The 27,906-nt window shown below is 42.9% G+C and overlaps 1 protein-coding gene and 1 long non-coding RNA gene across 7 annotated transcripts in view; one reads left to right on the top strand and one right to left on the bottom strand.

The window, feature by feature from the left end:
* The window catches only part of LOC126331924 (uncharacterized), a 146,307-nt gene that overhangs the window by 3,505 nt on the left and 114,896 nt on the right, over nt 1-27,906 (top strand). Inside the window, exon 2 of the long non-coding RNA XR_007563565.1 lies at nt 781-955. This is a non-coding gene — a long non-coding RNA (uncharacterized LOC126331924). The remainder of the gene's footprint in view (nt 1-780; nt 956-27,906) is intronic.
* LOC126331858 (ankyrin repeat domain-containing protein 29-like) overlaps nt 1-27,906 on the bottom strand; it is a 147,045-nt gene that overhangs the window by 44,600 nt on the left and 74,539 nt on the right. For 3 of the 6 annotated variants that reach the window (XM_049996532.1, XM_049996531.1, XM_049996530.1), the window contains 2 exons: nt 13,641-13,728; nt 803-1,064 (listed from right to left, as the gene is read on the bottom strand). In XM_049996532.1, coding sequence (XP_049852489.1) covers nt 803-1,064; nt 13,641-13,728 — 350 coding nt within the window. The remainder of the gene's footprint in view (nt 1-802; nt 1,065-13,640; nt 13,729-27,906) is intronic. The other 3 variants (XM_049996528.1, XM_049996529.1, XM_049996533.1) reach the window with 2 other exon arrangements.

The following is a 27,906-nucleotide window of genomic DNA, read 5'->3' as shown; positions in this document are numbered from 1 at the left end:
GTCCCCTAGAACTACTTAAACCTAACTAATCTAAGGACATCACACACATCCATGCCCGAGGCAGGATTCGAACCTGCGAGCGTAGCTCTCGCGCGGTTACAGACAGTAGCGCTTAGAGCCACTCGGTCCGGCCGCAAGTGTCATATCAAATTGCTCGTCTATGCTTTATCAGATGTATTCTATCTCGGAAACCATTCGCAATAGGACATGTGTCCATACGAAGCTTTTTTGCTTGAAATGATAGTTCCTGTCATATCTCCTGAGTACTAACCCTGTACATACAAAGAAGTATTTGTACTGTGAGTTACAAGAAAGTCAGTAAAAGAAAGATATCTTGTGAAATAGATCGACGAAATATGTTTTAACTGAGTATTAAGTGTTTTTAAAGAACACAGTAATCTGCTATTGGAAATGAATATTATTTCATTTAACTTAAAACAGCTGCGAAGTACGATAAAGTGGAATGCATTTGTTTTCGAATGAGAGCATGAAATCCAGCGTATTAGGTGAGTGGTGTATTAAACACAATTGCTGATTGTGTACACAACGCAACCATCAGAACTATACTACGACGACTTTAATCCAAAATTTAACAAGCGATCATTTCTCTCGACACTATTCTGCTTTAAGAAACAAGGACCCACAAGCTAATCAATATAATGGTGACGTGCGCGCAGGAGTACACGGTAAAAACAGAAGCCCAATATATTATCAGTCGCAAGGAAATACCAATGCTACGTGTAATACCAGTTACATCTGGTCCCCGGATTATTTTTTCAGGTTACGGGTAGTGTGTACTGACTCGGTGAAGCCGTGCGCGGCGGCGGCGTGCAGCGGGGTCCTCTGGTTGTCAGCGGCTCGGACGGAGACGTGCGCGCCCACGTGGAGCAGCTGGTGCAGCGAGTCAGCGCTGCCCGCCTGCGCAGCCACGAACAGCGCCGTCTGGCCGGCTGAGGTGAGCGCCTCCAGCAGCCGCGGCCGCTGACGACCGTTCTTCGCCGCCAGCAGCAGCCGCGTGCTCTCCACGTGGTCCTCCAGTGCCGACACGTGCAGCGCCGTCCACCCTGCACAACCCACACGTGTACACGACACCATTTTTCCTCGCTAGTGGCTGGCTTCTGACCTTTCACACACCTACAATACGAGCACTAACTTGCAATTTATATCTACATACATACTCCGCAGGCAACTGTACAGTGCGTGGCGGAGGGTTCAGTGTAGTCATTTCCTATGCTATTCCACATGCGAACAGAGAGACGTAAAAATTGTCTATATTCCTCCGTACGAGCCAGAATTTCTTAGTCTTTTCGCAAAATGTACGTTAGCTGCAGTAGAATAGTTCTGCAATCAGCTTCAAATGCCGGTTCTCTGAACTTTGCCAATAATGTTCCTTGAAAAGTACGTAGCCTTCCCAGAGATTCTCATTCGAATTCCCGAAGCATTTAGAATTACTTGCGTGTTATTCGAAACCTGTTGGTAACAACTCTAGCTGCTTGCCTCTGAATTTCCCCGATGTCTTCCTATATTGTGGTCCCCTTTAAATTTAATTCACGCTCTCTTCAAGTTCTCCTTATATACCGGTGTCGAGTATTTGCTTTGCCTACTATCCTCTCATGCTCGTTCCATTTCGTAACACTTTGCAACATTATCCCTCGACAGTATGGTGATGAATAATAATAATAATAATAATAATAATATTCGGGTTGTGGCAACCTTTACTTAGTCCAGTCGCGCCACGAACATGAGTGATTATGAAACGATGAGCACAACACAAACACCCAGTCATATCGAATCAGGCGTAGACAGCAATCGACACGACTGTGCGAAGAAGCACTCTATTAATACTGTATCCGAACATTACAGGGATGTTTTTCCGATTCGTCTGCAATGACATTTAAAGCCAGCTGCCATCCATCACACTAATTAGCAGTTGTGTCTAAGTTATCTTGTATTCTCCTGCAGTCACTTAAGATGACTCCTCTCCGTAAACGGCAACATCAGCTACAATCCGCAGGTTGCTGTTCAACATGTCCGCCAGATCATTTACGTATATAGAAAAATAAAAGCTGACCCATCCTATTTCCCGGAGGCACCCCTGACAACACACTTGGCTGCGATGAAAACGGAAGACAACGTACTGGGTTCTGTTACGTAAGAGTCCACCGAGATACAAATCTGGGAACCTATTCCGCTTGCTCGCACCTTTCTTAACAATCTGCAGGGGGACACCGTGTCAGCCGCTTTTCAGAAATCTAGGAATACGAAACCTGCTGGTTGTCCTTCACCAACAGATCGCAGGATATCCTGTGAAAAAAGGGCAAGCTGACTTTCGCTCGTGCCAAAGTCACTAAATCCGTGCTGCTTCGTGGACAGACTTTTCTGTCTCAAGCAAATTTGTTCTATTCGAACTGAGAAAATGTTCAAGAACGCTGCAGTACACCTATGTCAAGGACATTGGTCTGTAATTTTGCGGATCCGCTCTTTTAGCCTCATGTAGAGGAGTCACCTGCGCTTCTTTCCAGAAGCCTGGGACTTCGCGCCGGCCGAGAGATTCGCGATGAGCGCAATCTAAGTAATGGACAATGCCATAGAGTTCCATTCGGACCTAGTGACTTACTTCCTTCCAACACTTTCAGCTGTTTCTCTCCAACAACAGTGCTTATTACTACGTCGTCCATACAGGAATCTGTGCGATGGTCAGACGACGGTATGTTTGCACGATTCTCCTACGTGAACGATTTTTCAAGTGCGAAACTTAAAACTTCGGCTTTATTTTTGCTATCTACATCGATACTCTGCAAATCACACTTAAGTGCCTGGTAGAGGGTTCATCGAACCATCTTTTTAATAATCATCTATTATTCCCATCTGGAACAGCGCGCGAGAAACGAAAAAGAATAGACCACCTATATCTTTCTGTGCGATCTCTGATGTGTCTTATTTTATGGTAATGATCGTTTCTCCCTATGTAGGACGGCGTCAACAAAATATTTCCGTATGCGGAGGAGAAAATTGGCGACAAATTTGGTCAGAAGATTCTGCTGCAACGAAAAACCCCTTTGTTTTAATGGTATTCAAGCCTGTTCGTCTATAATGTCAGTGACACACTATCCCCTTTTTCGCGATAATATAAAACGTGGTGCTCTTCATTGAACTTTTTCGGTGTACTCCGTCATTTCTATCTGGTAAGGGTCCCAGACCGCGTAGCAGTACTCCAAAAAGAGGACGGACAAGCGTTGTTTGAAATCTTAATTCCTAGCTATTTAGTTGATTTACGGCCTTTAGATATGACTGATTTATCGTGTAACCGAAGTTTAACGTATGCCTTTTAGTACTTGTGTGCATGAACCCTTTTTACGATTTACGGTCAATTGCCAATTTTTGCATTAGAGAGATATCTGTTCTAAATATTTTCGCCAATTGTTTTGGTCTTCTGATGACTACTAGTCGACAAACCACAGCATCATCTGCAAACAACCTAAGATGGCTGCTCATATTGTCTCCTAAATCGCTTATCTATATGATGAATAGCAGAGGGCCTATAACACTACCTTGGGGAACGCCAGAAATCACTTCTGTTTTACTTGATGAGTTTCCGTCAGTTACTACGAACTGTCATCTCTGCGACAGGTAATTTAGAATACAGCCACTTAACTGAGACGATATTCCATAAGCAAACAGTTTCATTACAAGGCGCTTGATAGGTACAGTGTCTAAAAACCTTCTGTAAATCTAGAAATATGAAATCAATTTGAAATCCCTTGTCAATAGCACTCAACGCTTCGTGTGAGTGAAGAGTTAGTTGTGTTTCATAAGAATGATGTTTTCTGATTCTGCCATACCAGACTGCTCAACGAGAGATTAGGTACACGCTCTTAGCGATTTTACGTAAGACCAAAGTTTTATCAGGTTCTCGGCGAGCTCTGTTGCTAATGAATGATGGTGGTAGTATTGGTAGGCTTCGCGCATCGATCTTTTTACACACACACACACACACACACACACACACACACACACACACACACACACACACACACACACACAGACAGATTTCTGCATTTCTGCTTTTTGCCTGTCGGCATTTGAGGGTTCTCTTCCGAACAGGGAGTGCAACAGCCTTTGCTTCCTCGGCAGTTTCCTAAATTTATTTTTCAATCAGCAGTGTGTGGTATAATTATGAAGTGACTTCCTGGAAACGGACGACTTTTGATTGGCTGGCACGCCGTTGTCAATGTTGCGAGGGAGACGGTGCCTCCGTCATTCACTTCGATACATTTCGCCATTTCAGTAGCACTGGAACAGTGGGCGGTATAGCATCGCGTGTTCGCATACCACAGCTTTGTCAAATGCTGAGTCTGCAGTTGCACCAGGGCAGATGTCACGCCTCCACCTTACTCACACAGCTCCAAGTCGTAATAAGATTCTACGAATGATTATTGCTTTCGGAACAAGAAAATCAAATGGTTCAAATGGCTCTGAGCACTATGGGACTTAACATCTGAGGTCATCAGTCCACTAGAACTCAGAACTATTTAAACCTAACTAACCTAAGGACATCACACACATCCATGCCCGAGGCAGGATTCGAACCTGCGACCGTAGCGGTCGCGCGGTTCCAGACTGAAGGGCCTAGAACCGCTCGGCCACAACGGCCGAGCTTCGGAACAACAGCAGACATTCGTAAAAAGCAACAGCTTCAGCCCGATAACGAAATGAGAGACCTGAAAATATGGACATTGTGTGAGGGGGGCGATTTTCAGGAACCTGAGACAAATCGCACATCGACATTCGTACTGTCTACGGATGAGCCGTGAGCGTGTAAATCAAACAGGAGATGTTAGTCTTTTATTTAGTGTAAATAAAAGTTTTTGTTAAAAATCACCATACTATTGTTCGTTTCCCTTAGATCATCCTGGTAGAAGGACTCTGCAGAAAAAAAAAATACGAAAATTAGTGAAACTATGGCTAAACGCACAACTTGCGTGGAAAAAGTTAAGGACAAAAGTAGAACTCAGGAAATCTAAGGATTCTTCGATGGATGAAGTGATGTGCGATACTAGACTACAAAATAAGAGACTTAATGCAAGAAGAACAGATCCTTTGCTGAAAAAGAAAAAAAGAAAATGAAGATTATGGGCGATATACGCGCCATAGAAACTGCAGGTTGTCGGGATACATTGCTGGGCCCCATTGCAGGCCATCTTTGCCCAGTAATGTACGAAGCAACACATTTCAGGGACAGAAGTGTTTGCACGGGCCACAATATTACCGTGAAATGGACGAAAGCGAACTAGTGGGAAACCAGTGCGACTCGGGACCCAATCTTTTTTAGAAACCAAGTAACTTGTGAACTGATGCTAGACACACAGCGTTTCCAGAGCGTCTCCAAAAATGCCGAAACAAAGTTTTGAATATATAGTAAAATTAATTGGTCCGAGAACTGGTAATATTCATGTCAACATGGGAATATTTACAAGCTGCAATCAGATTGTCAGTCAGACTTCGTCTACTTGATTCATACAGATAATTAATGTAACTTTTTAAAGGGAGTCTCTCGTCTATATGCCTCTTCGTGAAAGAAGTTTGCAACGCTTTGTTGGAAGAACGCAAGGAAAGAAAGTTTAACAATCAAATATTTATGTTAATATTTGAATGTGTTTCACCAATACAGTGATAGAAAAATGGATTTCATAACTGCGAAGCATTTATGGTGATAGTTATGAGACAACTGAAGTAATGCATACAGAGACTGCTATAAAAAGGATATTTTGGCTAGTTATGCCCATGAGCGCGGCAACAGGTATGATGAAGCTTACCAAGACTTTTGTAATTTTCAGAAACGGTAGAATAAAATTACGGCTTACTGCAGCTCACACTCTAATAAAACTGTTGCAACTAGAGCCTTTTTCAGGTAGAGGTCTTTGCGTGCATAACTTACTTTGCCTCACAGAGCTGATCACAGATGTATAGCATTTATGTAATTTATGATTCTTCTCTTTGTCCACTTCGCCATCCTCGTCGACAAAACATGGAGCGCTTTTACGTAAGCCATCAAACTTTCGAACCGAAGGAAAATCATATTTTTTTCAGCGCTTACAGCATGGTACTGACGAAGATAGGAAGCATTTGCAAAGACAGAGGCAGGTACAGACCAGCAAACGAAGCATTCTCCATCCCAGGCAGACAACACCGGCAATCCCCTCTGGCCACACCTCGGCAAATATCTGCCAGAGATTACGCCATCAGCAGTATTGCCGAGCCATACGGCAATATTGCCATGTATTACAGTTGCATTGCAGGAATGTTGGCGGCGACACTATTGTAAACACACATTCCCGAAAAACATGCTCTGTGTAAACGCAGCTTTAGCTATCGACGATAAAATTTTCTTAATGCTAGCTGCAGACTATGTTCCCTGTAAAGTCATCGTCGACAAAACGATGGCGCTGATGACTAGTGTCGTGGTTGAAATGAGCCTTCTTGTTAGAGAAAATCTCACAAAGGAAAAGACCCTCCTGCAAAGCGACATTGAGAAACTCCGAATAATTTGTCAGTTTCGCTTTCATATATTGTCGCGTCAAGAGAGCACACTCCATCGGCGATGAAATTATTTCTCTTTCTTACAGTTTCTCTGAATAGCACCTGTAAGGGAATTCACTTATCTGATAAGCAAAAAGACTTATTCGGCTTCTCCCATCACCCTCTACGTCAATGCGTTGTGGTTGTCTACCGTTATGGTTCAGTGTCTACTGACCGAGAAAGATTAATGAAATTATGAGACTGCATAAATATAAAAATTAATACAATAGTACTCCGATACTGAAGAAGACAGGCTCTTTCGCCAGTAAAAGAATGACTGACCAAAGGGCCAACAAGGAACTCGAATCGTTGTATCACTGAACAAAGCGGTCCCAATCCTTTTTAATACGATCTCTGAAACAGCTAATTACATATTTGGTTCATTAATAACGTTTTGAAGATTGGAATGAAGATATTTCATGTATTATTATGAAGTAAAGATTCGCAAATTAATACGTAATTATTCAGTAAGCAGATTACAGATCACAACGTATATCATTCTTCCTCAACGAAACGTTAATTAAGAACTTAATCAAGTCTTCAAGAAAACTAGGGAAGAATAAACATTTACTTTTTAAGAATAAAAGATATATGGCGTAACGTTCTTATCAGCCTGTTTATACAAATTTTTGGTTTCTGAAATTTTTAAATATTTCTAAGACATTTTCTTGAATTTAAAGAAAATAATGTTACTTGGCGGTCATAAACATCCTCCTATTGTCGTCATATCGCCGTCGCCGCCGTCTTTCTCCTCTGTGTCATGCCAGGTCATACCAAGTAACTAGCTTCGCATTTTAAGACGTCCTACATAATTGGGCAGGCGTTGACTTTCGATAGAACACCATAACACTATCTTCCTTGAATTGTTCATCTAAGCATAGTTGTGGACAAAGCGCCACGAACACGCGATTCACATCTAACTACATTGAGAGGAGTGAGTATAAGTTTCTTTGTCAGCAGCGGCAGCTCTCTCTCTCTCTCTCTCTCTCTCTCTCTCTCTCTCTCTCTCTCTCTCTCTGTGTGTCTGTGTGTTTACATCAAAACACTGAGCAACTAAAATTTATGAATGTTGAAAATATAAAGCGAATTTGACGGATCATGGACGACAACGATGTTTTTGCTACAACAGTTGCAATTACAAAATCTAATATACACATCAGTTAAAGGAAAGAAAGACGTAGGAACATTCAGACTGACTTCGCTTTTCGCGTTCTGTAGAAGTTATTGTCTTATACCGAGAATGCACTGTAAAGAACTGGTGATTCATTTCGGACAGGAAACGTTTATCTTTTAAACAGAATAAAAAAGTTAACTGTATTGGCGTCTTCGAACTTACTCCGTTGCTATTAAATCCTTGCCGTACTTTGACGAGTCTGACTTGTGGAAAACGCGGACCAAACCGATCATCAGTCATACTTGTGGGATCCAAAGTCTAGTCAAGCAAGAAATTTTTTAAGTGTCGGATATGGCTGTTCAATATGTACTTTATCCAAAAAATTATACACGTTCGTCGAATGGAAACATATTGATTACCAATAAATACAGCAGAGGTGATGTCAGAAAATGTCAAATTGCCGGACTGCGAAAAGCGTCGACAAGCTTCGCTAGCTGAAACACGTTTTTTACTCCAAGCACAATACTGGGCCCATTTGCCAAAACATGTCGATGTGACGCCTGAAAAACACCAACAAGGATGTGCAAAGTTTGCATGAAGCACAAAGTACGAAGCGAAACGACGTGGTAAAGCACGGAATGTAAAGCGGCGTTGCATCTACCACAATGCTTTCGAAACTCCCATGTAATTCATAGTTGTAGATATTTTCCTACTAGAGATTCAGTCAAGGGGAGCATGTCTTCTTGTAATTTCATTTTTTGTTGACAATATCTACGTTTGGGCGTCGTGTTCTTACATTCCTTCTGAAGAAGTCGCACCGGTTCAAAAAATGGCTCTGAGCTCTATGGGACTCAACATCTTAGGTTGTAAGTCCCCTAGAACTTAGAACTACTTAAACTTAACAAACCTAAGGACATCACGCAACACCCAGCCATCACGAGGCACAGAAAGTCTCTGACCCCACCGGGAATCGAACCCGGGAACTCTGGCGTGGGAAGCGAGAACGCTACCGCACAAACACGAGATGCGGGCAAGTCGCACCGGAAGACGCTCATGAAGATTATAATTTCTATGACAATATATTTTGTGTAAAACTTTATATGTATGTATTGAACTGTTGTTTCAAACATACTTTAAATAAAATTAGTGTTAACGTGTACAAGAGCAGTATCACGTGAAACAAACGTGTAGCTATATAACAGGTATCTTGATGTGTGCTTGTATTGCGACTCTGTCGCGCATCCCGCTGGCCCGGTTCGCGGCGTCGCCTCCAGTTGCTTAAGCAGGGATTTAGTCTAACTAAATGAGGTGGCGAAGTGTTAACCTGGAAACTTTCAGCAGTGGGTATGACGATGTCAGGGTGAACAACAAACAAGAATTTGTTTCGCTTTTTAGTTGCTCATAGGATTTCTCCCAATCCTCAAAGCGCGTTTAAACTCTTGCAATGCTAGGTTTACAAGAAAAAGAACTCGTGTCGAAGATCCCCTATGACTCACTTGGGGAGCCGATTCTGGAATCTTAAAAAGGCACACCACTTTTTGGAACTATGGCCGGCAAGGAACTCAGATATTCAAATAAACCTTCCAGTTGGTGACACCTTTTCCTTGTTGTCAATATTTGTGCCCTCCGGATTGTTCTAAATGGTGAAGACTGTGGGAACAATATTGGTCTTGACAGGGTGCGGGTTTGGGGCACCTGGGAGTTCGGTATCAAAAGATTGGTCGCTGTTTCAAGTTCGCTGGTACTACTAGGAACCGCAGGCACCTTGCAGCGGTGGATCACAGAATAGTCCGTGGTTGGCTAAGAGCTAAAGCCAAACAGCACTCTTTGGGACACCTGTAACAAATTCTGTTATTTTCTACCTGTATAAGGCTTACTGAGCTAAAGCAACCTCTGCCGGACCGACCTTTTTCTCAGTCTTGTAGAACCTAAATGAAACTTAACTTTCGTCTTTCCTGGCTTTTATGCTGTATCTTCAGGGAGTCGTAATGTTAAATATTGGATTTGGCAACGTTGGTGGTGGAGGGTGGCAGGACGCATTTTTGCGATTCCTGTCGCCACACGAGCCGAAGTTCAGGAATTTTAAATTGGTGTGCTTTTGTCCGCAGCTCGTGGTCGTGCGGTAGCGTTCTCGCTTCCCGCGCCCGGGTTCCCGGGTTCGATTCCCGGCGGGGTCAGGGATTTTCTTTGCCTCGTGATGACTGGGTGTTGTGTGATGTCCTCAGGTTAGTTAGGTTCAAGTAGTTCTAAGTTCTGGGGGACTGATGACCATAGATGTTAAGTCCCATAGTGCTCAGAGCCATTTGAACCATTTTTTTGGTGTGCTTTCACTGGAACAGTAGCTTACTCATGAAACTTAGCCAATTAGTTCGACTGCTTCAACGACGGTAGCGAAAAGAAATTTCTCTCTGCCCCATTTTGCTTGATGTAAGCCGTCTGAGCAAACAATTTTGTTTTACAAGATTGAAATTTCACCCTATGTTTTATATGTTGTACATTTTTGAGAAACAGCACGTAGTTAAGTTATAAAAGTCGTTATGCTCTTCCAGTGACAGCACCCCTCACGAGGCACTAAAAAGATGTTTAGTACGGCAAACATTCGTACCTTACGAGGAGATGTCATGCATTTGGCTTAAAGAAAGCGGGGTTTCAGAAATACTTATTCTTAATCTGCAGAGTGTTATTTACATTGGGTATAAATTTTATCTTGTTAGAAGTAATGGAATGTCTTACTGTTTAATTCTTCATCTTCCCTCAAGCTCTATTTCCAGTTATTTCGAAAACTGTTTCCTTATTTGGAATTTATTTCAATGTTAAGGCTATTTTCTTTCATTTTCTTTGGCTGATAATTTTTCAAGTTGCTGCTAGAATTATGTAAATGAGATCTTTTTAAGGAAACGGTATAAACACAATTAGTACATGGGGAGTGAATTTCAAAATAATTATGCGAAAGAATACGATCATGTGAGGGGAGGTGGCAAAAATATGTATAAGAAACGTCGGTTTCCTGAAAATCAATTTAGCACGAAAGAAGAGAAAACAGCCTCAAATGAACAATCTCATCTTCAGCAAGCAAATAAATAAATAAAAATAAATTGGATGACTTAGAAATTTTGAATAGGAACTTGAGTACTGTAGATATAGACGTCACTGGATTCAGCCTTATTGATTTAGAGCTTCACTGTCATTCCTTCCTGTCCATCTATTAGCTGTAAAAACGTGTTATGGAAGAAAAAAAGTTTAAATAACCAGTCATTATTTGTGCCGAAGGAAAACTGTTGCAAAAACAGCAAAAGCAAAGATACATTTGCATAAGCACACATTTCTAGAAATTGTTATGAATGCCATGGCCTCCACAACTGTGTTTCTTGCAAAAAGTGGCTCTGAGCGCTATGGGACTTAACATCTGAGGTCATCAGTCCCCTAGAACTTAGAAGTACTAAAACGTAACTAACCTAAGGACACCACACACACACACACACACACACACACACACACACACACACACACACACACACACACACACACACACACACACACACACACACACACATACACACGCCCGAGGCAGGATGCGAACCTGCGACCGTAGCGGTCGTGCGGTTCCAGACTGAAGCGCCTAGAACCGCTCGGCCACATCGGTCGGGGTGTTTTTTGCAAGCCATGGTTTACAAAAGAAGTGTCTTCATAGGATAACAAAGAAAGCAAATGAAAGTTAAAAAATTTGATTTGGACCAAATGCCCAAAATGACATTTGTTAATTAATGTACTGAAAATTGGTGTCTGCGATCAAGTTTTATGGTTTAATGAGGGAAATAATAGAATTGATGTGTTTCAGAGAGCTGATGAGGATCCATTTCAAAGAGTGACACCCTTCAGCTCAGCTTTTAGCCTGCACAGATGGTTTCCACTCCCTCAGCACCAAAGCACATGTCTTATAACGTAGACATATGCTCCTTACACGTGCCTACTAACGACGTTGTAGACAATAAAACTCTCAAAAAATATAGCTCTAGTCCCCTTCCCCCCTCTTCCCTTCTTTGCAGGAAGTTTAGCTCTTTTAGTTACCACCTGGAATAACGGGCAAGCAACGGAGCGCCTCCTAGCAGCCCAAAAGTTATGCCCATGGGCTCACGACGCACTGACACAAGGTGCAGACAGATCTTTATGATATCTCGCTTTAGCAGAAATTGTGTAGCGCAAAATGGTCGATGATTTGTTCTCCAGACACACTTTACAACATGTGCCACGCAGAGCACTGTGCCAAAATAATCCTTGGGTATGTTTGCTCAGAAAGGTCAAATTGCTGCTTGAAGTGTCAACACACTTTGAACATCGTAATGGCGTCCAGGAATGAGGAGATCGCATGACGACCGTGATGAAACAATTCACTGATACATACATTCTACATTCAACACGTGTCTTCCGAAGACGGCGGCCCTGTGCCCTGGTGGAGCGAAGACTGCCACTCAGCATGTCACGGGTAGGTGTTTCAGTCCGAGCAGATTCAAGCGCCGACCAACCGCTAAGAACCTCTTAGGATTTCTGGTAGCCAGGGCAAAATGTCTGGGAGGCTTGAGAGGGAGTAAAGGTGAACGCGGCGTGAGCTCTGGAATACCATAAACAGTTCGTGCAAATCCACAGTAGAATGAGAGACCATTAGGCACATTTATATTAGAGACGGTAGTCCATGTATTATGATACTAATGAAAGATGGTTGTCTGCAAACTCAGGAGATATAGAGGATACATTGTATAGAAGGTGGCAGAATATTCCACCGGAACAGCAGCTTCCGCAAACCATGATACAACGTTTCTTTGTCATTTTTCAGTTACTGTTAATTGTGCCTGTGATTTACTTCAACAATAACGAAACGTGCAATTTTGCCATGTGGGACTGGATTCGGCGATGTCTGATGTACAACACGTCACCTTATTATGATAAAAGTAATTGCTGTAAGTTACAACATCTTATATGGGCGCTAAGGCGTATTTCACACACCGTTCAATAGGAACTTGAAACCAGGGAAAGGCTGTACATCGCCATGTGGTTTTTATTGGGTTGCCTTCCCTGAGGAGTGGGAAAGATGTTTGAGCGAATGCTTGTATTGTGTGTTAACCGGGGACCTAGAAACGACGGAGAGGCTCCGTCCCCGCCGCAGCCTCAGTGGTCCACTACCCCACGTTGACTACCTCAGGCTACTTCACCCCTGCACCGCCCCACACTGAACCCAGGGTTATTGTGCGGTTCGGCCCCCGGTGGACCCCACAGGGAACGTCTCGCACCAGACGAGTGTAACCCTTATGTAGTGGAGTAATGGTGGTGTATGCGTGCGTGGAGAACTTGTTTGAGCAGCAATCGCCGACATAGTCTAACTGAGGCGGAATAAGGGGAACCAGCCCGCATTCGCCGAGGCAGATGGAAAACCGCTTAACAACCATTCACAGACTGGCCGGTTCACCGGACCTCGACAGAAAGCCGCTGGGCGGATTCGTGCCGGTGACCCGGACCAGGACCAACGCAGATGAGAAGTAGTGTGATAGAGGTCTGGTGTAGAATACAGCATTCAAACGGGTTAAGAATATAGGACGCGCAACTTCCACGAAACTACAAAAGACCAAAGGGAGTGACACTTTTTTAAAGAATGTCAGCATCGTCCACGAATAGTAATAACGCGTAGTCGATGTCTGCTAAGTAACTAACTAAGGAACTATTCCATCACGCTCTACTTAGGTGTATTCAACGCCATCAAATCTTATTAGGTGCACTTTGCTCTGTATCGGTGAAAAATAAAATTTTTGCCAACCCGTTTCGGTGTTGTGCAGGAATATGCATTCTGTCGGTTTTAGTATGTCGTGTGTACAGAAAGCAAAGAGCAATGATGATTATTATACACAAAGTGACTGAAGTCCGAGGTATGTGCCAGTGCTGCTACCCAGAAACTCACCATGCTGATGTATGTTTCGCAACAATCGCTTTAAAACTCTTCTTGTTTGGGTTGTAGCCATGTCACTTCTGGGAGAATTTAGTGACTGCTGTAACAAAAAAGGGAATACATTGTTATAACAATCGTTACCGTCTACTAAGGACATGGAAATATCGAGGGTGGAATACTGAGGAGTCCCCTATGATTTATGTACGAGAAAACCAAACAAAGAAAGCAAACGTACAGCGAAATTTTATTCAATTTATCCAACAGAAAATATTTCTCTGAGTATGTTACGTTTCCAAACATTTTATGGATGAAGTAAAGAAGAGAGTTTAGTTTTGTAAGTTGGTAGGAGCAAACGAATTACAGATTTATAGCAAAAAAAAAGCATCAAAATTGAAAAAAAAAGAGAAGTGAATAGTGACCGTTCAGCAGAGATGACGGGATCACGACTTGTGCAAGAAGCAGCCCAAATCGCTAGCAACACTACTCGTATTGGGCTCTAACTCTTATCTTGAGGCTACGGAAGTGACGGTGGTTATGTACATAGTGACAACCGAATGCCAGATGGAGCCCGCGAATGATACTATCTGCACGCCATCTGCGTTGAAACTTTGATGATACAGCATAGAATATTTGCAACAAAGATTAAATTTATCGCTTAGCACGCATTTTGTAATATTGATAATATTAGAGAACCTAGATTAAGAAGGAAAATTTTGATTTACGTTAGCCACTTGAACGAGACCACAAATGTACCGAAATAAGTTACACATGCACAAATTTACGATGGAAGCAAAGGAATTTTGTAATAAACAGATGTTTCAATTCGTTAATTGAAAGGCTTCAGGAAAAGCGAATTATAAAGGCCATTACCACCAGATTAGGAAAGAGGAAGAATTCCAACGAAAGAATGAAGAATGTATTGTGGAAGGAAACTGACAAATCTTGTTCCCTGTATCCTACGTTAGACTACATCGATAATAGATTTTATCTAGAACTAGAACCTAATTGATTCTATGGCTTTATTTTCCTTGGGTCCAGAGAGGTCACAACAGAAAAAATATTTTTGTAAATCAGAAGGTCTTAATGTTGAATAGCTTATGTTTTCGCTGGTGCTTCATGATCGTCTAAAGAACCAAGTGGAAGTAATTCCGTGTCAGTATGTAGCTGATACAGTTCAGTGACGTCAATATAATTTCAAGTCATCACTGTGTAAAAGAATGTGATTTTACTCTGAGAATGTAATTCGAGAAAGACTTTTCGAGACGTGTTCACTACACACCATCGAAAATTTCCGAAAATACTGTTCCCAAAAAAGATTCCCAACCTTAATTGCGATTTTTACTAGAGGAAAGTAATTCAAGTTATACTGAATTGACGACAATCTAAGGTGCATTTCGCATATGGAAATTGTGACTTATACTTTCTTTGTAAATGAAATCTTAATGGCATGAGATGAATGAATGTGAAAAAAAAATTCGCCCGTCCCTCGAAGCTTCTTTGGCATCTTGAGAATTCACAGTGGTGTACAGATTCCATGCACCCTTAGCGATATGCGTAGTGGAATACCATTTACGCGAGGTAAGCTCCGCAGATGTAACTGGATACCTTTATTAGCAGATCCGAATTAATTGTCTGCACTGCTACACTAACAAACCAACATAAATAAGGGTCACCTCCGTTTAACCCTGAAGACAGGTTTCAGCTTGACAGCCCAGATTTCAGCAGTTAAAAACCCAGTAGCTGGAACTAGTTTCAGAAGATATTCCAAGATCAGAGTCCTAGACTGGAAGGGTTCACCAGTAACAGTTCAGTACATAACATTCAGTTGGCTACTCTTAATTGTCGTTGCTGACCACCACAACAAGAAAACACACGCAATTCAAAATCTATAGGGTAAGATCACGCAAAAAATAAATTTGAACAGAAATAAATTTAGTGTATTGGTATCAATTAGCTACAGCCAAGTCGGTCACTTACCTAGCAACACCGGCAGTTACAGGTAGCTATTGTCTCCCCACTCTGCTGTGAGGTCGTCTCTTATCGAACAAGTCAACCCTCACGATTCTCCAACACTCGCAGAGAGAGCCGTGCCTGAACAGAAATCGACGCCGGAGCACGGGAACCCATTTTCGAATGCTTGCTAGCATATTGGACGCCGTGGTCTAGGGGTACTCCGATGTTAGCAGCGGTGGGGCAAGGTCGCCGTGCCTGTGTCCCCCTGTTAGCGCACCGCGAGCGCCAGTGTTTACTGTTTACCTTCCGCTGCGGCGAGTGTCACGCGTCCTTGTCTCGGTAGTGCCATGACGCACTCGTATCGCAAGTCCACAATTAAGATCACATTTCAAGCGGACTACGCAAGACCTCGAGCACTTGACGTTGAACGTTTCATCCGAGAAGAACATATTGCACCTCAAGACATCATTGGGATCCACTTTTCTATTACACAAAGTGTCGTCTACATAAAAATGATCAATGAAAAGGCGTGCACTGATGTGTGCCGACACGCTCATGGACTTAAATTTAAGCATTCTGATGGTCACATAGGAACTGTCACGATCGACCACGCTGGATTAGGCCTTCGCACTCTGAGGGTCTTCGAGCTGCCATTCGAAGTCCCGCCAGGTGTTGTGATGACAGCTTTCAAACCGTACGGCAACGTGCTAAGCCGCTTGGCTGAAAAATGGCAAACGTTTGAGACGTACCCCGTCTTAAATGGAGTGCGACAAATTAAGATTGAACTGACGAAGCATGTGCCATCCTATCTAGTAATTGGCGGCAGCAGAGCCATTGTCATGTACGACGGACAACCGCGTACTTGCGCCGGTTGTGGCCAGGAAGGACATGTCCGATCTTCCTGCATTCAACGCCGACTGACTCAGACACCGGTTGGTGAAGTTCCATCCCCGGCGACGCCTACTTCACTCCCCATCACGTATGCAGCGGCTGCAACCGCAACAGCTGTTCCTGCCCAGGATCGTAACACCATACTGCAGTCAGTGGTCGATGACAGTGTGGCGGACAGCATATCTCCCTCTACGACGCCTTCGGCAGACTTGCCTCAAGACGGTGATCAATTGTGCCACCAAGACGAGCCTAAAGAGAAGATGGAAGTAGAAACTGAAATTGTCCCGACCTCTGCCTTCCTACCAATGGAGACCGCATCAGATGATTGTCGCCCGCACTCTGACACAGAATAACATGTCCGGAAACAACGGTCCCCTCGAAAACGCAAGAAACGGCGCCATACGCCATCCGATGATTGTCTGCTTCGGATGTGTGACCCAGACGAATATCCGGCGTCGGACGACACGTAGGACTACCACCACAAGTCACCCTTCCCATCACGATGCTACGGCGACTACATTTTCTGAGTTCGGTCTGACAAGCGCTTTACTGACAGCACTAATCAACAGTTACAAATTGCTGCATCTGATTCTTGGGCGGATGATGTCGAGGATGAGCCACAGCACCAGGAGGGTGCCGAGGGCAGACATGCTCCCTCGGCTGTACCCAGCACCAACCAACAACAGTGACTACGGCTGTATCGTCAGCCTCTGTGGGGCCGCCCCTGCCGCCCACACCTGGCCTCCTACACAACCCAGTAGCCGACCTGCTGACCAAACGTACCGTCTAGCGACGATTAACATCAACAACATACATGCCCGACATAAACTAGCGATGCTACAGGATCTACTCAACGCAGCAGACATCGACATTGCGCTCCTTCAAGAGGTGTATGTCGCCGACTTCAAGGGACCCTATGGCTACCAGACTTGGGTCTCACATGCGTCTGCCAATGGCAGTGGTGTGGCGATCCTCCTCCGCGAAGGTATATCCGCAGAAGACGTCGAGTATCTCCGTGACGCCAGAGGCATGGCTCTTACTATCCAAGGAGTTAAACTTATTAACATCTATGCACCGTCAGGATGTGGTCGGCGTCGCGAACGATCCACCTTTTTCGCTCATACAATCACTCCTCTCTTTATGGGCCGTCAGGACGCCTTTGATAATGGGAGGGGACTTCAACTGTAGCCAAGCACCTAAGAACCAGTTCCCACATCATTCTCCGTGCGCAGAACTTACGACAATTATAAATAACCTTCAATTGGTGGACTCGTGGGAACATGTTTGTGGCGATCGGCCCGGATTTACTCACTACACCAGCCATTCCTCCAGCCGCATCGACCGGATTTACATCTCGCGCTCCATAGCTGTGGGGACAAGAGCTGCCGAAGTTTGGCCCACAGCTTTTTCTGACCACGAGGCCTACATCTGCGCTATTACCCTCGGCCGCCAGAAGGTATGGCACAGCCGTGGTCCATGGAAGTTGAACGTCGCCCACCTAGCTTCTCAGGAATGCCGCCGACTTATAGAGAATACGTGGGACTCTTGTAGCCGCCGGCGTGGTACCTACCGGTCTACACTGTCGTGGTGGTTACTCTGCGCCAAACCAGCCCTCCGGAAGACCTTGATAGGCTGCGGCCGAGATGTTGCAGCATGGAAGAGACATACCATGGACATTTACTACCGCATCTTAAGGAAATGTACAACACTGCCGTACTCTCCTGCACGGCAGGTGACGGTGAACCGTGCCAAGGCACAGATCATCAGATTAACACGTTGCCACCTTGAGGGTGCGATAGTAAGAGCGCGCACTCAAGACAGAATGGCCCACGAGGAACCATCGATGTACCACGTCATTGCAGAACGACGGCGCCGACGCAGGACACTGATCCAAGCTATCACGATGGAAGACGGACGACGCCTTGATACCCAGCGCGACATAGGAAACGCCCTTCATGCTCACTACACTAGGCTGTACTCGGAACATCGACATTCCCCAGAGGTGATCGCCTAAGTCTCTCAACTTACTTATGGCTCGATCTCTCCGACAGCGGCGACGGATTTGACTGCAGATGTAACGGAAGAGGAAATCATTGAAGCAGTAGAGGCTGGGGTTGTTCGTAAGTCCCCGGGACCTAATGGCCTTCCTCTAGAATTTTACCGGACGTATCAACAATTGCTGGCACCAGCATGGACTGATATTTGCCGCGATCTTATGTCTCCCACGACGCAGATACATGGGGCCTTCCTAGAAGGACTGATTGTGCCCATACACAAACCACGAGGCGGATCCAGGATCAGTGACTATCGGCCCTTGACCTTACTCAACAGTGACTTGAAGATTTTCAGCCGGATTCTGGCGGCACGCCTAAAGCGATCAGTACGATGGGGGGACAGGGGGTGGGGGGACAGAGAAATAAAAACTGTGTTCTGCCTGTGACATTGTTAAAATTATTTCATGCCAGTCAGTCAAAGAAAATTTGTGGAAATGTAACCTCGGTAGATAGTTGTATTATGTTTGAACTGTTCATTTGTTGGTCGCATTATTTCTTTCGTAGATCCGCGACTCTCTGCATGGATACGAATTAAATTATCGTACGTAAAATTATCACTTTCTTTGCTGCAGGCTTGGTTTTCTGTGAGTCCAAATATATTCCACATTATTGTTGTCTTTACAACTAAACAAAAACGAAGCAAAAATTACGAGCCTTACTCGGACATGATAAACATTTCCACATCATTTAGTCCTCTATTTGACATTGACTGCTGGATAAAAAGACTCTTCGACTTTTTTATGAGTTACAGACTCCAGCCATATGCATTCGTGTTTCCATTTAGCAGCCATCTCGATCGCACCTCCTGTTTGAATGCAGTCACATGGCTGCATGATCTATACATCTCTTTTGTTTTCGTTACCTTAAATATTACGTCGTTCTTCCCAAACTGTATCTGTGTTCCTGTCTCTCAGTAATCCTCAACATCGTTCGCTGAGCGATTCTCAACGTTTGTGTAGATTTTTTACGTCTGAAGTCTGTATCATCATCTATAGTCAAAACTGAAAATACACCCTCATTGTCAACCATTTTTTTTGACACATCAGAAGTTTAATTTTGAAAACCGTGTTTAGTTTACCAAATGCTATTCTGACTACTTTTAGTGTTCGGTATGTTAATTATAAATTATTTTAGTAATAGTGTAAATAACTTCCAGGCTAACACAGTTCTAATGTTTTTAAAAACATTTCCATTAGGTTTCATAAAAAATGGACAAAATATTTGGTAAGTAATCATTATTATATGCTTCAAAATGATTCAACTCTGCTTTATAAATTTTATAGCTTAACGCTACTTCTCTAATTTGTAAATCGCCATTGCAGTGAAACAAGTGAACGGTCAGAGAATTTTACTACCAACAGAAATAGGAAAGTGGGTGGTCGTTTACCTGCATAGAGGTAAACTATAAAAGTCATCAACAAAATGAAGGTGGTTCAGATGTTTTCTATTAACACAGATTATTTCCTGATTTCCAAATTTAAGAATCTGTGAACTTTATTTAGGACTGACAACGGAAGTTGTCTAGTTCACACGGATAAAACTGATTAACATGGTTTTAGAATAGGGAGACAGATTTGTTCCGCTACTCACCAGGGTTACTTATACGTAAAATCGTGCAATTTATGTACCAGCTTCTGTAGTTATCTTGACTAGCTTCTGTAGTATCTAGTCTGGCTTTTATGACTAGGTAACATGGTTATGAACATTGGATTCAAACAAAGGGAGGTATTGTCTGGGACAAAAGCTGAGTATGTTTGTAAACAAATACGTCAACAGATGCGGTATTGAGAGTCATATTCCCCAGAACAGAATTTCCTGTATTATTGTACGTTGTCTTATCAGCAAGTGTGAAGTTTTAATTAAATGATTAACTCAAAGGAGTGGAACAGTGTCGTAGATGCCCACCCGTCTATACCCCTCACCGTTCCTCTACATTAGTTGCTTTTATTTTAGAAATAAGACGACCGAATGTGGTAAAGGTCCATCCATAAAATGGTTTGTTCAGAATGTGGGGATACAGAAGGCGTACCTAGGGAACTCCGTCATCTGTTTGCAGGTGGCCGCTGTTGCCAAAGTCAACGCCACCTACTTTAGGAAAGGCCTGTGCGCTGCCTGCGAACAGCATGACGGGAGCACCAACAGTAGTCTTAACATAATAACAACAGCAAACCCCTCGTGTTGTGTAGCACTGTCCTGAGCTGCTCTATACGTGACTGTCGCACAGAGTCTCTCTCTTAGAAGGTTTTAATGTTATTTATATGATGCACATCTCAAATTTGTGTTAATAACAGACAAAATGAACTACAGATGTTGTGAGACTGTATCTAAGGGAAATTGTACAACAGAGCCGGAAGTGTTAGTTTTCTACTTCCGAAGGAAGAACATTTGTTAAAAAAATAAAATGGAAACGGGCTATGCCAAAAAAAAAATGTAACTGTCATCATAACAACAACTGTAAGTCATTTGTTCCTTTAGGATTATACTGTAGTATGAAGTTAAATTTACACATAAATTAGCACTTCCGGCACTATGTTACTGTTGGCAGTATTATTATTATTATTATTATTATTATTATTATTATTATTATTATTATTACCGTTATCAATAAATCTTAAATTTTGTAATGAGCGTTTAAAAATGAACAGCGTGAGCGAAGCTTGCCCACTACTCTAGATAAATTATGTATAGGAATATAATCCCTGCTGGTTCGCAATTATGATTTTATACGAATGTTTTAATACGTTGTAGTTGAATTCACAGAAGTTACATAACAGTAAACGCCAGTTTCTTGTTTGGTTATGTGTATAACGTTATACCTGATAAATTTCACGTACGTGTTATTTTAGTTGTTGGCCTGCCGCAATAGTGAGGCCTGATTCGAAACATCTACACCTACATGAATACCGGTACTCTGCACATCACACTGAAATGCCTGGCAGGGAGTATCGCCGTGTCCTTTGGAGCGCTCCTCGTGACTTGTGTAGAGAAATGGTTTCGTCATTAATTTAGAGCACTGCATATGTTAATACTATGTCAACCGAGCGGCTCGTAGAAATTTAACGAGGCGTTGTGCTTAGCAGGTGCTGGGTTAGTGGTTCACCATACAAACGGCATGCTTCTCGAATCTCAGTTGAAAGGAAGGCAGAAAGAGAACAGGTTTACGTCTTGTCGCCAAGTGATTAGAGAAGGGGCTCTATTTTGGTGTTTTCTTCTGGTTGTTTCAGAGTAACACGCCTGATTTTTGAGTAATGTTGACTGGGAAAGAACAGGTAACGTAATATCAATGGTCTGACGTCTAGATCGTTAAGATAACTAATAGTCGTAAATATCTACTAGAAACAGTTGTAAAATATAATATACAGCATGTACAAATATGAAAATAAAAAAAAGAGAATCGTGTCTCTAGGCCACACACACCCGTGATCCCATGTGACTCCCCTCCTGCACCCTTATTGGTCAAAGTTGGCTATTGACGCTTTTCCAAGACATCTCTCTGTCATGTGTCCTCACTGAGCACTATGTTGGATCCGTGGGTGTGCTGTGAATGATAACACAGCAAACAAATTCGAAGTATAGCAGCTGCACTGGGAAAATGAAATATTGAAATAGATATGTTTCCTGCTCCACATGCAAGTGGATCTTGCACAGTGCGCACACTTGGTAAAGGCAGTATGTGCACATGATTCTCTATGTATCTGCACTACAGTAATCTGATATCAAAACCCACAGTGACCCCATTGTACAAATCTTCGCCACCAGCTATTCCTTCCATTGTGTTTTAATCACTTCATTGAAACTCATAGTTGTCTGTTACACGCTACTGTCTCGTCAGCGACTTCTGCTTCTGTGCTCTTTAGATTCTTTGACCTTCAAGCATCCATTCCACACACATGCAGAATTTTACTGATAAATGACCTTTATGGGCGGTAGAACAAACATCTCCCTATGTTCAAATAATCTTTATTCGTTTTTATCAGTTCGAGCTTGGGTACTTCCCGTGCGAGAATATTTTTCGGATATGAAATTACTGGCTACACTCGTCGTCGATTCTGATTTTTCACTATCTTGATTAAGTCTAATGGAATTTGTAACATTGGAAAGAAGTATCATACAGTGTATTTTCAAGCAGTTTGTTCATTCTGAAGCACCGAAGGTACAGATTTCCTTGAGATTGAGTCAAGTTGCCAGATAAATTGTTAATTCGTTCTCAGAGCTCAGCTCCATTATTTCATAAAATGTAACTTATCCATTGTACTTACAAAGGCACCTCGTTATCTAATGCTCCACCAATGTAAAAAATTACTTCCCTAAATGTACTTAGTACAATAAGCAAGAGAGAATATAAAAAGTGGCTGTCAATAGAAAAGTTTTTTTCGGAATGAAAGTAACCCGTGGCAGGGAAAGTCATAGCTTCACAACAACCGATTTGTAATGAATAGGTAAACCTGCAGTTCATAGACAACATAGCCCTCCTGACGAAAGATAAGTTATGTAGAAGTCTTACTAAATGGGAGAAATAACTTGCTTGGTACATATTTTGGGTTACGTACAAATAGAACGATGGCGAAAGAGATGAAGAAAATTGCAATGGAGATCCACGGTTTGCTTAACATTAGAACTGGGGGACTACGACATATGGAAGTATGAAATCTGAAATTCCCTATAGATAGTGCTAGCCGTCATTGTAGGGGCCATGAGACTGCGTCTGCAGGGCCATCTGCTTCCTGTAACTGTTGACGACGAAGAATGTCAACATACAGTAACCGGCGTTCCATACGTCGGTATTTGCTAAAACCCGTAAACATGTCGACTTTTGTGCCTACGGACTGCCATTTACGGAAAGCATTGGGTTTCTGTTATCATTTGAAAAAAACTACTGCAGAACCGCATCCAAAGCTTGTCGAAGCTTTCGGCGAACACGCTCTTGGAAAACAGTGTTTCGAGTGTTTAAAAAATTCAAAAGTGGTGATTTTCACGTGAGAAACGACGAGCGCGGGAAACTATCGAAAAAGTTCGAAGACAACGAATTTCAGATCTTATTGGATGAAGATCATACTCAGACTCTACAGGAACTCGCGGAACAATGTGAAGCAGAAAGCCGTTTCTCTTCGGTTGAAAGCTATGGGAAAGGTCCATAAAGTGGGAAAATGGGTTCCGCATGAACTGAATGAAAGACAGCAAGCAAATCTAAAGAGCACTTGCGAAATGCTGCTCGCCGGATACAAAAAGTCGTTTCTCCGTCGAATAGTGACAGGTGATGGAAATTGATATTTTTGAGAATCGCAAGCGTCGTAAATCATGGATGAATCTAGGCAAACCGTTGGCATCCACTTAAAGATCATATAGCTTTGGAAAGAAAACAATGCTCTGAGTCTGGTGGGATCAGAAGGTTGTCTTCTATTGCCGGCCCGAGTGGCTGAGCGGTTCTATGCGCTTCAGTCTGGAACCGCGCGACCGCTACGGTCGCAGGTTCGATTCCTGCCTCGGGCATGGATGTGTGTGATGTCCTTAGGTTAGGTAGGTTTAAGTAGTTCTAAGTTCTAGGGGACTGATGACCTCAGATGTTAAGTCCCATAGTGCTCAGAACCATTTGAACCATTTGTTGTCTTCTATTATGAGCTGCTAGAACCTGGTAAGCCGTTAACATTGATCGCTACGAACAGCGATTGATCGACTTAAATCTAGCGTTAGGTGAAAAACGACCAGAATATGGAAAAAGGCAACACAAAGTCATATTGCTCCATGATAACGCCCCATCACACACAGTAGAACTGGTCAGGGAAACGATCGAGGCGAATACTTTGGCATGCGGCTTATTCTCCAGACTTGGCTCAGTCCGATCATCATCTGTTTGCATCACTGGAACACTCTCGCTGAACAACGCTTCAATTCGTATGAAAATTTACGAAAATGGTTCGCTGACTAGTTCGCTTCAGAAGAAGAATTGTTTTTTCTACGTGACATTCATAGCCTGCCGGGGAGGTGATAGAAATGTATAAACACAAAGGATATTATTGTTAACAAAACTTTTTTCAGTTTCAAAATACAGACATTTAATTATTGTGACCAAATTACGGTTTCGTACTTCTACATCTGATAATTAGAAGTGGAACAATGTTGTTGTGCTTCGGATAAAATTGTACATGACGACTGGAGCAAACGAAAATGTGACAGGAACACGTTCACATCCAAAGAAGCTATCGTCAACAAAACAACTCTGCTAGTAGCAAATGAAAACACATAACTAAAGATGTTTCTTAGTGTGTATCTAGAACAAAACATTGTATGGAATTAAAATGTCAACTGTTAGAGTTCTGTAGGATAAATTAGAAGTTTTCGAAATGTGGTGCCATGAGAGATGTTAAAAGTTAAGTGAAGAACTGAACAGCGAAAGGAAAACATGCTAGAAAGAGGCAAAACTTTTAATAAAGATAAGGACGTTAGTGTGGCATCCTCTGTGAAATTGAGTGACAGTTAACTTTGCCAGGAACGGTTACTGAGAGGTGTAGAAGTAGACAAAGCCTAGAATACGCAGTGTAGACTAGTGAGGATATTTGGGGTAGAATGTATGTGGAGCTTATAAGATTATCTGTAATTTGTTTTGATTCATTTTAGAGGGGCAACTAATTGCAACAACTGCGTTCGATTTTGCATGTTTTAACGTCCACCGACTGATAGGTCACTGGTGGAAAATCTTTACTATCTTTTTCTATTTTTTAGCGGGTGCACCTACATTATAGTCGCTTGTTATGTAATCCGTTGAAATGACGACGTCGAAAAATCAGAAACGTGCATATGAATGCGGACAAGTACTCAAACATTCAGTTTACTAAGATTTCGTTCTCCATCACGTCTGTCAGAGCCAAAAAAGTCGATGGAATGTGTTTTCCATAGAACGTCGACATGGTCGAAGGAAAACAATACTGAATTAGGTGGTGGTGTGGGCGCGAAGAGTGTGTTATATACTTAGTGATGTGAAACCTCACTTCTAGTTGTATCCGTGCAGCGAACTCAGCGCTAGGACTTCGCTCGCAGCACTTCAAGAATACGACAAGGCTCGTCATCGAAAAAATAATTTTACAGATTGTCTTTGTCCAGTTCCTTATTCACACACTTTTTCCAGCGGTGCCTCCCTTTCGCGAAGCAGTCCTGGATAGCTTCATCTGAGACGGCCTTTAATGTCTGTAATTGATTTGCTTCGACGTCGTCAGTACTCTGATATCGGCGCCCTTTCGCCACTGATTTTAATCTCGGAGATATGACGGAATCTTAAGAAGCAAGGTCTCGTGAGTAAGCACGATGCAGAAGGACAGTCGTGTGGTTTTTGGCGCGGAGCTGAGCGTGTTGGTGCTTGTCGTGGTGTCTCGTCAGAAGTCTGGTCTCTTTTTACGGAAACGTTGCAGAACACCTTGATAACCTACTCGGTTCTCTATTTCATCTTGAGGCAAGAATTCAAAATGCAGAATTCCATTACAGCCAGAAAAAAAGCAGTAAGCACCGACTTCTACATCTATATCTTCGTGATTACTCTACTATTCACAATAAAGTGCCTGTCAGAGGGTTCAATGAACCACCTTCATGCTCTCTCTCAACCGTTCCACTCTCTAACGGCACGCGGGATAAACGAGCACTTAAATTTTTCTGTGCGAGCCCTAATTTCTCTTATTTTATTGTGATGATCATTTCTCCCCGTGGCCTGGGGGTAGCGTCTTTGATTCATAATCGTATTCGGTCCCAGGTTCGATCCCCGCCACTGCCTAAATTTTGATAAATAATCAGCATTGCCGGCCGAAGACTTCCGGTATAAGAAGTCAGCCTCATTCTGCCAACGGCCTTGTCAAAGAGGGCGGAGGAGCGGAGAGATGTTCAGGGCACACTTGTCCTAGGGGTGGGAAATTGCCCCTAAAGGCGGAAGAATCAGCAATGATCAACGACATGAGGACGCAGAAGGCAATGGAAACCACTGCATTAAAGACACGTAACGTGTATCCACAGAACATGTGGCCTGTAGTTTAAGTGTCGTGATGATCTCTCCATTGGCAAAAGATTCCGGAATAGTCCCCCATTCGGATCTCCGGGAGGGGACTGCCAAGGGGGAGGTTACCATGAGAAAAAGATTGAATAATCAACGAAAGGATAATGTTCTACGAGTCATGGCGTGGAATGTCAGAAGCTTGAACGTGGTAGGGAAACTAGAAAATCTGAAAAGGGAAATGCAAAGGCTCAATCTAGATATAGTAGGGGTCAGTGAAGTGGAAGGAAGACAAGGATTTCTGGTCAGATGAGTATCGGGTAATATCAACAGCAGCAGAAAATGGTATAACAGGTGTAGGATTCGTTATGAATAGGAAGGTAGGGCAGAGGGTGTGTTACTATGAACAGTTCAGTGACCGGGTTGTTCTAATCAGAATCGACAGCAGCCCAACACCGACAACGATAGTTCAGGTATACATGCCGACGTCGCAAGCTGAAGATGAACAGATAAAGTGTATGAGGATATTGAAAGGGTAATGCAGTATATAAAGGGGGACGAAAATCTAATAGTCATGGGTGACTGGAATGCAGTTGTAGGGGAAGGAGTAGAAGAAAAGGTTACAGGAGAATGTGGGCTTGGGACAAGGAATGAAAGAGGAGAAAGACTAATTGAGTTCTGTAACAAGTTTCAGTTAGTAAAAGCGAATACCCTGTTCAAAAATCACAAGAGGAGGCGGTATACTTGAGAAGGCCGGGAGATACGGGAAGATTTCAATTAGATTACATCATGGTCAGACAGAGATTCCAAAATCAGATACTGGATTGTAAGGCGTACCCAGGAGCAGATATAGACTCAGATCACAATATAGTAGTGATGAAGAGTAGGCTGAAGTTCAAGACATTAGTCAGGAAGAATCAATACGCAAAGAAGTGGGATACGGAAGTTCTAAGGAATGACAAGATACTTTTGGAGTTCTCTAACTCTATAGATACAGCAATAAGGAATAGCGCAGTAGGCAGTACAGTTGAAGAGGAATGGACATCTCTAAAAAGAGGCATCACAGAAGTTGGGAAGGAAAACATAGGTACAAAGAAGGTAGCTGCGAAGAAACCATGGGCAACAAGAAATACTTCAGTTGATTGATGAAAGGAGGAAGTACAAACATGTTCCGGGAAAATCAGGAAGACAGAAATACAAGTCGCTGAGGAATGAAATAAATAGGAAGTGCAGGGAAGCTAAGACGAAATGTATGCAGGAAAAATGTGAAGACATCGAAAAAGAAATGATTGTCGGAAGGACAGACTCAGCATACAGGAAAGTCAAAACAACCTTTGGTGACATTAAAAGCAACGGTAGTAACATTAAGAGTGCAACGGGAATTCCACTGTTAAATGCAGAGGAGAGA

Source organism: Schistocerca gregaria, chromosome 2 (assembly GCF_023897955.1).
Source record: "Schistocerca gregaria isolate iqSchGreg1 chromosome 2, iqSchGreg1.2, whole genome shotgun sequence".
NCBI lineage: Eukaryota > Metazoa > Arthropoda > Insecta > Orthoptera > Acrididae > Schistocerca > Schistocerca gregaria.
This window is presented reverse-complemented; position numbering and strand designations above follow the sequence as displayed.